Source organism: Leptosomus discolor, chromosome 3 (genome assembly GCF_034619465.1).
Source record: "Leptosomus discolor isolate bLepDis1 chromosome 3, bLepDis1.hap2, whole genome shotgun sequence".
In the NCBI taxonomy this organism is placed as follows: Eukaryota; Metazoa; Chordata; class Aves; order Leptosomiformes; family Leptosomidae; genus Leptosomus; species Leptosomus discolor.
Window position 1 is genome coordinate 63,881,603 of NC_141393.1, and position 14,743 is coordinate 63,896,345.

Here is a 14,743-nt window from a genome sequence, read left to right on the forward strand (position 1 = left end):
TAAATTTTTGAGAATTTTTCTTGAAAGCTTACAATGAATTCCAAGGGACATCCATTTAAAGGGCAGTGATACGAACATTTTTAAAAGAGTAATGAATCAAAATCATACCCAAAAGAAAAACTGACAGGATGAAAGGCATGTCTTTCAAATGTTGGGATTTACAGAGACAGATGTTGGAGTCTTGCTTTTTGGTTTCTGAAAAGTGAACTTGCTGTCAAGGTCATATTTAAACTGAGAATAAGAAACAAGTCGCTTCTTGATTATAGGAATGTGGGTTCTTTCAGCTCACAGCAGAGTCTGGGGAAGGTTATTATCTTCTGCCTAGTAAAACTTCAGAATTAACCTATGATTTGCAGGATGGTATTCTATCTTTACTACTACTTTTTTTCCTCTTTATCTGAGACCAAGAGAGTCCCACGTCTTGTGAGGGAAGTATCTGTGGTTTCCTATTCCTGTAACAGGTTGACATTACTTGAATTAACTATATATGTAAAACATACATATATATATATATACACATACATGCCCATATATATATAAACATATGTAACATATATGTAAAATCAGTTGTATTGTAATATTTGCATAAGGTTCCTCAGAAGGTATATATTAATGAACGATCAGGGGATCTCTGTTTCCCACCAACTCCACCTTCACCTGCACTGATACTTAGCCCTGTTCTTTCCTCCTTGTGAAGCTTAGGGTTTAGAGGAGCTACCCCTGCAGCATTCCTCACTTGAAAAAAGAAAACCAACAGAAAAAAAAAGACAATCCACAAATCTACCCCACTAGAAGAATCATAAAAATTTGCTTCCCCTGAGGCTTACAAAGCAGATAGATTGTACCAGTTCAAATAGCCTGTCCAATATTAAGTGTTGAGCTTCTCTCCTCCTTCATATGCAGTCCATATCTTCCAAAGCACATAGATTTCCTGTCTCCTTTTTGTTCTTCAGAAAGTTTGAAGGATAGTTCATTTGCTTTGAAGAACCAAATGTTTTAGTTACAGGAACAGCTGAATGATGTAGCCTACATAAAGGGGGGGGGGGGGGGGGGGGGCACGGGGTGTGGGGCGGGGGGGGGGAGGACAAATGAGCTTTGCTATCATTTCTGTGAAGAAATAAGGTTGTTTCAAGCTACAGTCTTATGCTTCCTGGAATTGGATTATTTTCCATATATGTTCCAAATTGGAACATAGCTGCTACTTCATTGACAAATGAAATAAAGCATTGTGAACATTTGAAATTAACTGCAACATAAAAATAAATATATGATCATTTTAGTCATTTGTTTTCTCCAGTCTTTCAAACCATTGTGTGATATTTTATAGAACATGTATCTTTTACAAATCTCTTTAATAATATCTACACAATATTGAGGCAGCACTTTATTTGACAGCAACCATATCCAACCATGTAGGTCTTATTGTTTTTATTCTGTCAGACTACCAGCTTTGTGATTTCAGATTTTGATTTACAGCTGATGCTGGTATTTACTTTAGCTTGGAGAAGAGGAGACTGAGGGGTGACCTCATTAATGTTTGTAAATACATAAAGGGTGAGTGTCAGGAGGATGGAGCTGGGCTCTTCTTGGTGATGTCCAATAATAGGACAAGAGGCAATAAGTGCAAGCTGGAGCATAGGAGGTTCCACATTAACATAAGGAAAAGCTTTTTCACTGTGAGGGTGACAGAGCACTGGAACAGGCTGCCCAGAGAGGCTGTGGAGTCTCCTTCTCTGGAGACATTCAAAACCTGCCTGGACACGTTCCTGTGTGATCTAATTTAGGTGGTCCTCCTCTGGCAGGGGGGTTGGACTAGATGACCTTTCGAGGTCCCTTCCAACCCTTAACATTCTGTGATTCTGTGATTTGCCTTGCTGTCATATTTATTTCCCTGATTGCAATTAAAAACATTGTTATGGGAAAGGAACGGTGATACCATGGTCACATTGTTAGAGTAGATCGTTTTTCACATACAGTATAGTTATGTAAAAAACTGTTGGGGATTGTGAGATCTTTCCTAGCAGAACTCTTGCTCCTCACACTAATTGCAGCTACCATGGAGGGCTCCAAGGAGGATGCAGTTGCCTGGGGCCATAAGCAAATTTATTACTATTATTTGTAATACATGTCCACAATTAATTTTGGGGTCTATTGTGCTAACTGACCTATAAAGATATAATAAGAGACAGCTCTTCTCTGAAGAACTTGCAGTCTAAGCAGAAAAGACCATTGAAGTGTAGCAGAGATAAAGATTTGTCTATAGAATATTACAAAATATTGAGGCAGCTGTTTTGGAAAAAAACCCCAGGAATAATCTTTCAATAATTGCAAAATGATCCTTTTTTTGACAGAATACAGTAAAGTACTTTGACCTTCATTTTGAAATGTTTCTTTATTTTGTCATTTCTTACTTATTAACTTTTGTGTTATAATAAGAAATTAAAGGTTGACCTAAAAAAGTAAAATTTCTGTTCTGTGAAGGTGAAGTATTTTGACTGTTCAAAGCCAAGTAAAATAAGAAAACCTTGCAATGTTCCTTTTAAAGGATATCGGAGAACCTAGAAGCATTTGGAAAAGTTTGGAGAATTTCAGATTTTTAGGTTGCATTCTAATTTCTAGTCTTTTCACAAATTCAAATTTCTAATCCTTTCACAAAATGCATTTTCTATGCTCTGCACAGTTCTACTTTAGGGCCTTCTTTGTTGCAAAATGAATAACTTTAGCACCTTTCCTTAGCTTTTGTGTGAAATTAATCATTAGCCTTCCTTCCAGCTTCTAACATATAACAAAAATAAACCAGAATTTATATTAAATATTAGGCTTATTTACAGCCTCAGCAGATAAGGTCAGCACTGAAATGGGCACAGAGGTTAAGCAAATTGGCAGAGCAGGGTTGGATGGCTTGCTTTGCTGCTGTGTGTCATTTTTTCTGTAGGTAAATAGATTGCTGGAGTTACTAGAGATATTTCCTTAATGTTTTTCAGTGACAGCTTTTGATCTGAATATTTCTTGTTGGCTCTGACTGTTGCTAAATTTCCTTATGCAATAATATCTGTTTATTTTGTCTTGCTATTAGAATGAATTGTGCCAAAGGAAGGCTGGAATCATGTTAAGCCCAGGTGTAGACAAATGATTAGCATAGACAAGGAGACAGGTTATTTTGAAAAAAAACCTCACACCCCAACTGAACTAAAACCACAGCTGAAATTTCTCATTTAAAGTAAAGATTCAAGTTCCTTAGGTAGCTTTCCCTCTGACAGGCAGAAATCTGGAAAGACATTATTACAGGCACCTGCCTTTGGAACATCATCTCAAGAGTCACTCCTTAGAGAAGGAACAGTATTCCCTTTGCAAAGCACTGGGGAAGATGAAAAAAAGAGACCCTGCAGAGTCAAGCATCTGAACCCTCAGCTGCACATGATGGGCAGTCAGATTCAGTAGTCCATCAAGTGGCAAATGCAGACTGTCAAGTTGGGGGAATGGGAGGCTTGAGACTTCTGGCACCAGGAAGACTGCTCCTTTCCTACCTGTAGATCTGTGACTGCAGTTCAGTGTCCAGGGGAGCCATCAGAGACAGCCAAGCCTGACCCACAAGCAGGCCCTAAAAGGCAGTGGGTAACAGCATTTGAAGATGGAGGTCAACCTCTGCTGACCTGACCTGACTTTCATCTTGGAAGCTGAGCAGAGACTGCTGAGGCTTATTTGACTCATCTTAGACTATTATCCCTTGTTGCTCATCCATGTGAGCACCAACAATACTGCCAGAGGAAAACTGGAGTGTATCATAAGTGACAACATGGCTCAGGCCCATGTGGCGTCTTCCTGGTTCTACTAAGTAAAGTGAAAATCTTTCTTAAGAGTACATAGTGCAGGGTGAGAGTAACAAGAGTAATTATAAAATGGGGCAAATGGAAATCCACCTCAAGTATACCTACTCAAACGCATTCAACCTGTGAAATGAGTAGAATGAACCAGAACTCTGCATGAGGTCACAGAGGTATAACATTGTTAGGATAGCAGAGACAGGGTGGGACAGCTTGCCTAACTGAGATAGTGTGAAGCATGGATACAATTTCACCAGGAAAGACAGGCAGGGGCAATGAGGAGGGTAGTTGCCCACTGTGTTAAGGAGTAGATTGGATATATGGAGCTCTGCTATGGGATGGACAACAGAGAAGAGAGCTTGTGGGCCAGGGTCAGAGGAGAGGCCAGCAAGGGTGACATTGCAGTGGGAGTGTGTTACAAACCACCCGGTCAACGTGAGAAAGAGGATGAAACCTTGCTTAAGCAACTCAAGGATATGTCTGGATCATAGACCCTGCTTCTCAAGGGGAAGTTTAGCATGCCTGACATCTGCTGAAGAGCCAACACTGGTACAGAAGCAGTCAAGGAGGTTTTCAGAGGGTGCCAGGAATAACATAGAATCATAGAACAGTTTCAGTTATAAGAGACCTTTGAGATTGAGTCCAACCTTTGTCCTAGCTCTATCAACACCCCTAAACCATGTCCCTAAGTACAACATCTGCCTGTCTTTTAAACACCTCCAGGGACGGTGACTCCACCACATCCCTGGGCAGGCTGTTCCAGTGCCTGACAACCCTTTCAGTAAAGAAATTCTTCCTAATATCCAGCCTGAACCTCCCCCGGTGCAGCTTAACGCCATTTCCCCTTCTTCTATTGCTTGTTACTAGGGAGAACAGACTGACCCCTACCTTGCTACAACCTCCTTTCAGGTGGTTGTAGAGAGCGATAAGGTCTCCCCTCAGCCTTCTCTTCTCCAGGCTAAACAGCCCCACAGCCCTCATCCATTCCTCATATGAGACATGCTCCAAACCCTTTACTACCTTGGTAGCCTGCCTCTGCACCCTCTCCAGCACCTCAATGTCCTTCTTGTAGAGAGGGGCCCAAAACTGCACACAGTACTTGAGATGTGGCCTCACCAAAGCCAAGTACAGGGGAATGATCACCTCCCTGCTCCTGCTGACACCATTGTTCCTGATACAGGCCAGGATGCCACTGGCTGCCTTGGCCACCTGAGCACACTGCTGGCTCATGTTCAGCTGGCTGTCAGTCAACACTCCCAGGTCCCTCTCTGCCTGGCAGCTCTCCAGCCACTCCTCCCCAAGCCTGTAGCACTGCTGGGGGTTGTTGTGGCCAAAGTGCAGGACCTGGCACTTGGCCTTATTGAAACTCATGGAATTGGTCTTGGCCCAGCGATCCAGCCTATGTAGATCCCTCTGTAGGGCTTCCCTACCCTCAAGCACATCGACACTTCCACCCAGCTTGGCATCATCTTGATACATATACTGTATGGATCAACAGGAGTGACACAGAGCTGGACTGGCTATCCCTAACAATGAAGTGCTGTTTAGGGATGGGATAATCAGTGGTAATCTTGGCTGTAAACAACATGAAATAGTGGTGTACAGGATCTGGAAAGGAGTGCCTAAGGAGAGCAGCAGAATGTAGACTTGGACTTCATGAAAGCAGTTTTCACCCAATTCTGGGAACTGGTTAGGTGGTATTCCCTCTGAGGCAGCTCTGAACACTATTGTGATCTGAGCCCACCCAGCCAGCAACAAAGCACCACACCGTTGTTTGCTCACACCTACCCCATCTCCGGAGGGATGAGGAGGAGAAAATACAACCAAAAGGCTTGAGGAGCAAGACAAAGGACAGGGAGGGCTCACTCACCAGTTATGGCCACGGGTAAAAGACAGACTCAACTTGGGGATAACAACATCCATTTAGTGAACCACCACCACCGTCAAGGATAGAGAGAAATACAACCAGGTTTTAAAGGCATCTTCACTCCACCCCTGCAGTCTTCCCAGGCTCAGCTCTGCTCCCTCTTCCCTCCCAGCAGCGCAGGGGGCAGGGAATGGGGGTTACAGTATGTCTGGCACAAGGTGTCTCCGCTGCTCCTTCCTCCTTGGGGAGAGGGGTCCCTGCAGCCCTCCCCTGCTCCAGCATGGGGTCCCTCTCACGGGAGACAGTCCTCCACGAACTTCTGCAGTATGAGTCCTTTCTGCAGGGCTCCAGCTCCCCATTAACAGCTCCAGCGTGGGTCCTCCCATGGGCTGCCGCCCTCCCAGCATGAGCTGCTCCAGTGCAGGCTTCCTTGGAGTCACAACCTCCTTTGGGCCCAGTCTCCTGCTCCAGCCTGGGGTCCTCCACAGGCTTCAGGCCAACATCTGGGCCACCACTGATCTCCAGGGACTGCAGTGGGTCAGCCTGCCATCCCACCATGGACTGCAGGGGAATTTTTACTTTGGCACACCTCCCCCTCTCCTTCCTCACTGACCTGAGTGTCTGCATGGTTCTGTCTCTCATATCCCCTCTCTTTTGCTCACCAAAAAAAGCAGACAAACTAAGAACACCTCAACAGGTTCTTTTACTCTTAAATGGTTATTTGCAGAGGTGACAATTGGCCTGGCTTTGCCCAGATGCAGGTCTGAAATTGGAGCCAAAGGAAGCTTCTGGAAGCCTCTTACAGGAACCACCTCTGTAGCCCCCTCCCCCACTACCAAAATCCCTACCAAAAGCCCACCAGACACCAGACCACAACAAAAACAAAGGAGCTCTGGAAAGCTGGCCATGTTTTAAGGAAAGCATTCTCCAAGCTTAAGAACTGTCCATTGTCATGGTCAGGAAAATACGTATACTGGGGAACCAGCTCTGCTAAATAGGGAACTCATGACAGAGTTCCAAAGCAAAAAGGCAGCATACAACAGGTGCAAACAGGGACAGACTACCAAAGGAAAATTCAGAAACATTGACCAGATACTTAGAGATTGTGATAGTGAAACCTAGAACCAAGGTTGCAAGGGATGCCAAAAGAAACAAGAAAAGCTTCTTTAGTTGCCTTAGTGGTAAAAAATTGAACAAGGAAATGTGGGCCTGCTGCTGAACAGGTTGAGTGATTTCATGATGTATTTGTTTCAGCATAAACAGGTAAGGTAGAAGTACTCAATCTCTTCTTCACCCTCAGTCTTCACCAGCAAATAACCCAGGTCTTAGTAAGGGGATTCAAGGGGGAAAGGAGGTACCAGCAGTGAGTAATGGTGGAATCAAGGGTTATTTGAGAGAACTTGACCCATGACAATCCAGGGGATTCAAAAGACTGTATCTGTGGGTTTTGAAAGAGCTGGATAATAACCCTGTAAAGCTTCTCTCTCTGTCAGTTTTGAAAGATCATGGAGACTGGGGAAGATCCCTCATGACTGGGGAAAGGCAAATATTATGCAAATCATCAAAAAAGTCTGAAAGAATGATCCAGGGAACTACTAATTGATCAGCTTCACTTTGGTCCCTGGGAAAATCATGGATTGAGTCCTCTTGGATTATGTTTCTGGAGATGTATTGGCTTTATGTGGTAAGGTTTTGGTAGTGGTGGGCTGCAGGGATGGCCTGTTTTGAGAAGACACCAGGCACTGTCCCTTTGTTGGACAGACCTCGTACCAGCCAGCACCAAAACAGACCAACTGCTGCCCAAAGCTGAGCCTATCAATGGCACGGGTGGCACCTGACAGCATATTTAAGAAAGGCTAAAACCCACTGCAACTGTGAGAGAGACAAGGGAGAAAACATGAGAGAAACAGACCTGTGGCTGATTGGTGAAGAAAGAGGAGGAGGAGGTGCTCCCTGTGCCAGAGCAGAGATTCACCTGCAGCCTATCGAAATGATCATGGTGAAGCAGGTTATCCCATTGCAGCCCATGGAGGACCATAGCGGAGCAGAAATCGACACTGTGGCACATGGAGGACCCCACTCTGCAGCAAGTGGAGGTGCACTGAAGGAAACTGCAGCCTGTGGAGAGAAGCCCATGAAGGAGCAGGTTTTCTGGAAGGACTTGTGGCCTGTGGAGGACCCAAGTTGGAGCACTGTGTTCTTGAAGGACTGTACCCTGTGGAAAGGACCCATGCTGAAGAAGTTTGTGAAGGACTGTATCCCATGGGAGGGACCCCACACTGGAGTAGAGGAACAGCAAAAGGAGGAAAAAAAAGATTAAGTCCTACAAACTGAATGAAACCCCCACTCTCTATCCCCCTGCACTGTTTGTGGGGGAGAGGACTTAGAAGAGTTGGGAAAGTAAGGAGTGAAGTTGAGCCTTGTAAGAAGGAAAGGCTGGGGGTAAGGTTTTCTCCTCACTATCGTACTCTATTTTTAATTGGCAATAAATTATCTTCTCAAAGTTGAGTCAGTTTTGCCCATGTCAGTAGTTGGTGAGTGACCTTCCTGTCCTTATCTAAACCTATGAACCTTTTAATCTTATTTTCTCACCCTCTCCTGTTGAGAAGGGGGAGTGAGAAAGCTGGGTAGGCAACTGGCAGCCAGCCAAGGTTAAGCTAGCAGAAGGGACTTGAGGGAGAAGATCATGACTGGGTAACTCATGTCTGGCCTACCTCATTCTCTCTATGATAAAATGCTGATTTATGGATGAGAGGAGAGCAATGGATGTCATTTACTCCAGTTTTAGCAAGATTCTAGATACGGCATCTGGCCACACAACTGGATTTTTACTCATCTGTTTGTCCTTCCATCCAGATCACCGTATCTTAACTTGGATACCAGAATTTTGTGGGAGACAGTGTAGGATTAGTGGGTCACATATCCTACCTGAACACCAGTAGCAAGAGGAATAGGGCAAGGGTCTGTTCCAGGACTTGCTTGGTTTACCTCCTCTAGCAATTACCTGGAGGAGGCAATGAAGTGCACTCTCATCAAGTTTGCAGGTGATACCAACTTGCGGGAGGGGGATGGAAACCAGATGGTATGTTCAAGAAAAGGGCTGCCATCCAGGGGGACCGAGACATGCTAGTGGAATGGGATAACAGGAACCTGTTGAAGTTCTACAAGGACAAATGCAAAGCCCCGCCCTGGGCAGGCAAAGCCTCAGCAGCGATCCAGGCTGGATCTGCCTGGCCAGGAGCAGTTCTGCAGGAAAGTTCCTGGAGTCTGTCGTCAGTGAGTGGAGGGGAGCATGTAGTAGCCTGACGGCACCAAGGGCAGATCCTGGAGATATGGGGAAACTTGTTCTCCATGAGGGCAGTTGAGTCTTTGTGACCCAGAGAGGTTGTGCTGTTTCCATCTGCAGCAGTTTTCAAGACCTTACTGGACCAAACCCTGAGCAACGTGGTCTGATGTCAGAGGTGATGTACTTGGAGCAAAAGGTTGGACTAGGGACCACCCAAGATCACATCAAGCCTGAATTAACAACTGATCCTATCATTTTAGATTAGGTTTAAGAAGGGAGATGGCTTTCCAAAGTAGTAGAGGTCTATAAAGTGTAGTGTTCTTTTGCAAGTAATTCTCATTATACGAAAGAAAGAAGATGAAATGCAATGTAGAACATTAATTCACTTCAGCTAATTTTGAAATTGTATGAAATAGTCACATTTGGACTAGAGTGTCAGAGTACATGATTTTTTGTTCAGACTTACGTTATCATGTCCTTTCTCAAAGGACAAATACTAGTTGATTTTTATCAATTAAGCCCACTGTAACATTTTGCTAGAGCCAAAGCAGAACAGTTTTCACATGAGATATTACATGCTTCTAGTCTGAGATGGCAGAATTTTAATACCTTTAGAGCAAGTTAAGGAACTTGGCAGAAAAGGAAGATGTACGTACGAATGACAGATGCATAGATTTTACAGACAATGCTGAAGCATCACAAATGCTGTCAATCAAACTAACGAACATACACCATTTTATTCACTACAAAATCTGTCAAAGATTTTTTGTTGTTATTCTTGGATAAATAAGGGAGAAAAATGTTTCATTAAAGCATAATTTAAAGAAATGACAAAACAGCCCATTTCAATTGCTGTCTAATGGTAGATTTTGACATGATAATATGATGTAAAAAGGGATTTTCTCCTACAGACATACTTTTACTGAGCTTTGTTAAATGGTAAAACTGCTACAGTCCAAATTCTTATTCATTTTACAAAAAACATAGACTATATATAAGCCTATTGTCAATAGTGTAGTTTCAGTCAATAAAGGATTCTTAAACTGGCCAGGGAAAACACTTTTTTAGTTATTGTCTGGCTGTTTTGCTTAGAAAATATCGTTGTATTTCCATATTTGAATATTAGTTAAAAAAAAAATAAATTAAGTTTAGATTGGATTGTGTAATTCACAATTAGACAGTTATATATTTACTGAAAAATTATGTTGTTATTTCCAACACTGAAGATTTTGATGCCATGATATTAAATTATTTCTTTTTAAGTAAAATGTTCATCAGAATATGAGATTAAATTAAACAACAGTATAAAACTTGATGGAGAGTCAACTCCCTAGAAGCAGTCATTTCTAGAGACTGAGAGATGGCTGAAATTTCTTTTAGTTTACTTTGTTATGAAACAATTTCTTTCCTAACATATCACCAAATGCAGGTTATTTTCAAACAGTGTTTTTGCTTTACAGTCTCCTAAACTACATGGAGATTGTTCCCTCACTTAATTTCTTCACATGCACACATATGCTGTCATTCATTTCAGTCATAATACAGACCCAACAGAAAAAAAAGCCAACCTATGTGTATCTTTTTTCTCATTACAATTCCATGTCAAATTTGGATTTTCCTCTTTACCAAGGGACTCAGGAATTTTGATATTCCATAAAGTACATTACTGAGACCTTCCTAGACACAAGCTATGGCTTAAAGGAGCTATTGTTTTATCCTCCTGCTCATGTTATCCTGACTGCAGAAGCTGAGACGGTTCTCTGCCTTTACACAGAGTGTGTCTTGGGATGTGAGAGAGATATTGCTGTAATTCTAACACCCGTGGACTAGAAATGATCTCTGTCAGTTACATTGATAGGAGAAACAGTGGCTATATAATTTAAAATAAAATTTTAGGAACAACAGTTTGAAAGCTTAGTCATGGATTTGCGTTCTTTAATCTAAAGAAAATAGGAGAAGAAAGTGTAGTGATATTACGTGGCACGTTAATATTGTCAGCATTACATTACACAGTCAGATGTTAGCCTGCAGTACCATTATTGACCTGGTGTTCTGAATTCCCAAGCTGGTATAAATCTGTTGACTTCCAAGATGCTTTCAAAAATCCTCCAAAAGGGATCTTAGGGAAAAAACTACCACAAGACATTTTGATTAGCCTGGAAAAGTTCCAAAAAACACTCAACCTCAGCTGAAACAAACCCAGAAGTGTGCTGTGGTCTTGCAGGTGAGATAATCTTGTACAGATGCTGTAATTCAAAATATCAGGGATATGCAAAGTATTCATAACAAAGAAATCAGGGGTATAGTTCTCTTCCAACACTGAGCAGGCACCATTTTTCCTTGTAGCAGAGCATTCTCAAATCCTTTCATTGAGTCTTACTGCATTTTTCTGGTCTTTGCTAGCTCTGTATGCAGAATATTAATCATTGTATTCAGCATTGAGCCCTGCTCTGATACGGAATAACACTGAGAATCCAAGTTACAGGCTAATTAGCTCTAGGTATTTCTTACAGCCTATATATGTCTGATATTAATCTAATTTCAGCAAAAATGTTTGCTCCCATTGTGATATTTTTGATTCATTCTTTGACACTGAAATACGGTATGCCATTTCCATCTCTAGACAAAGTTAATGCAAGGAAGATTTACCTCACAGAAAAGGAATTGAAAACTAGACATGGCCAGCCATAAAATTAAAGTTAAATAAACTTGTTTGATCAACAACTGCATTTAATGTTTTACACTTTTCCCCATTATTTGCAATTAGTTAGGAATATGAAAAAATGGTGTTGTGAAATATGTGAACCCATGTGAAATATAAATGAGGAAGTGCTGAAATCATATCATATGTGGTATCAAGCATCATGTTTTAAAAGTATCAATTTCTATGCCCCCCAGCACTGTAATACTGGCTGTTAATCCTCAGGAATGGCTGGTACAATGTGTTGATTAGAGTGTAATAGTTTAATCGTCTCTCAGTGTTAGGAGTTCATGTTGTAGTTTAACAGATCATGAAATATGTCTGTTTAAGATATGAGCACATTATTTTTTCTTCTCTTTTTCTTTTTGCAGAAGGCACTATGTAAGCATGTTTATTTTATCTCCATCTCTCTTTTACCTGCATTGTGGTGCTCATTAGCATGACGATACAGGGCGTAGTCATGATGCTTATTACAGGGAGAAAAAGAAGCATTTTCTTATTGGAAATGCTTTTGCATTGCAAGTTAAGGAGTATAAATCCTCCTTATCTGTTCTAAACACTGCATCCTGTTAGTCGTAAGCAGTAGAGCTTCTTGCCATTGTGCAAAGGACAACAAATGGACAATGTTTCTTAAATAAGTTATTACAGCAATATGAAAACTGAAAAGGCATCTTCTGAGTATATTCTCTCCTCAGGGATTTGGGTTTATTTTTGGCTTAATGAAACAGAATTTAAGTAGATATACCAGTGTCTCAGAAGAACAGAAGGGAAATGAGAAGTTAGTGATTAAAACAGATAGTCAGGTATGTGGCTTTCAGATCTGGTCCTCCCTAGGTGTGTTAGTACACTGCTCTGAAGTCAGTAGAGCTTGATTGATTTAGACAAACTGCAGATTTGTGCTTTGCCAAAGGATGTACTTTGTAACTGTTCAGTTAACCTTATTTCCTATTATTTTTTTCTCTTTTTAATTTTTTTTTTTTTTTTACTACCAGTTTGTTAAATTTGAAAATGCGCTTTTCAGGCTTGGAATGGTTTATGAAGCTAACAGGGCTGTGCCTCCTTTAGACAAATTAGACATAACCCTCTCTCACAACATCTGTGCAAGCCTTGAATGGAAGCAAAGACTGGGAAGTGTAGTGTGAGGAGACAAAGGCATAATTGTCGCTTGGGAAGGGGAAAACAGGGAACTAGTTTGCCCAAAAGTATACTAAGACTCACAGAGATACTTATCTGATAATGCAGAATTTATTAACTACTCCTATTAATTTCGATTATTAAGCTACAAAGCCAGGAACATATAGTTACTCTTTTGGACAGAGGATAAAAAACAGCTTGGACAAAATCAGTGAAGGGAAAAACAAAAGATAAGAGGCTCTGAATACCTGATAAAATAAAGAAACAGTTCCTTTCCTCAGTCCCTTAATTTGTACCCAGGGACAGCAGAGGGGCAGTGGTGCTGTCCTTAAGGGAAGAATAGTGGACAACTTATACACAAAGAGGAAGGCATGAGGAGAATGTGAATAGCACATTGCCAAGGAGCTCCCAGATGAATCATTAAAACCACTTTATTAAATACAAAATCACCATCTTTGTCCCTTGTCTTTTATTTTTCACCGTCTAGAAGAGCTTTCAATGCCTTTTGTCTTCTAATGAATCTTCATCCATCACAGAAAATACTGTGCCAAAATAGGGCTGTTCTATTTCATCATGCCCTGTATCCCTCAGGATGTGAGCAAGGGTCATTCTAGCTCATTTAGAAAAGGTCTTCCTTCTCCGCTCGTAAAAGAGAAAATATTTTTGCTTTCTTTCTGTAGAAAGTGTCAAAGTATTATAAACTGCTTTCAAAGTTTCCATTTCAATTCTAAATACTTTTGAAAGTCTGGTCCTTAATGGCTTCTCTCAGGTGATACAACACGTCTAAAAGAGATCTGGCCTGTAAAATCACATTTACTTGCATTACCTAAGTATTGGAACATACTCCTTTTAAGACAGTTTCCTATCTTCTCCAAATAAGCCAATATACATTGATCTTTAAATGTGTATTTACTTTCAGATCCTAGATTTGAAGGTAAGAAAACCTGATTTTTATTTAATCTTGGTATTATCCAGGTTGAGAAATAATGACAGTGCTTATATTTGTTTTAACATCAATATAAAATTATATAAATGTTGACTTTTGCAGGTTTTATTCTAATATTATGACTAAAAATGTAGTTACCTGTCTACTTTGAAAGAGTTAAAATATTCAGTTCTAAAATTGCAAAAGTCCAAGTTTAAAAAAATTAGAAGCTCAAGAAAAAACAAATTAGAAGTGAGTTTTTGCTGCAACAATAGCCATAACTACATAATTAAAGGCTATTATTTTTTTTTTTCCAGATGAATTCAAATTATTTATGAAAAGGCTGCCCATTAATTATTTCCTGAACACATCTACTGTGATGCATTTGTGGACAATGGATTCTAATTTTCAGCGGCGCTACGAGCAACTAGAAAACAGCATGAAGCAACTCTTCCTCAAGGCACAGAGAACTGTTCACAAGCTCTTTGGCCTTAGTAAGAGATGCCATAAACAGCCACTCATCCGCATGCCAAGGCAGAGGTAAGAAAGACAATGAAAACTTGCAAAACTAAAATGGCTGACTTGACAGTAAAATCTCTTCAAGGGCATAGATGTGGGAATGTGTGCAGAATATGGTACACGCACAGTATACAATCTTTACACCTGTAGGAGTTGAACAACCCCAGCTTTCAATATTGCTCCGTTCATCTTTTCCTAAATACTATGAGAAAGGTAATTATAGAACCTGATTTGTATATGACTGTGTATTATGCAATTAAAAATAACCTAAGTGTACAGATTCACCCCATTTGGTCTGCCTCCGTTTTACAGAACCATATTTTCAGTGGAATTCGGCCAAGTGTAACATTGCCAAATATTTGGTTGGCAGCTGTAATGGCAATGATAGAGTATAGATGAACTGAGATATAAAAAGCAAAGATCAATTAAATGATTGATCAAAACACACCTTTCTTGTTATCTGAAGGATTTTTTTTTTTCAAATGCG

General features: G+C 41.0%; 1 protein-coding gene across 2 annotated transcripts in view; it reads left to right on the plus strand.

The window, feature by feature from the left end:
• The window catches only part of BRINP3 (BMP/retinoic acid inducible neural specific 3), a 210,256-nt gene that overhangs the window by 159,216 nt on the left and 36,297 nt on the right, over positions 1–14,743 (plus strand). For both annotated transcript variants that reach the window (XM_086462715.1, XM_086462716.1), the window contains one exon: positions 14,055–14,277. In XM_086462715.1, the coding sequence (XP_086318841.1) occupies positions 14,055–14,277 (223 nt within the window). The remainder of the gene's footprint in view (positions 1–14,054; positions 14,278–14,743) is intronic.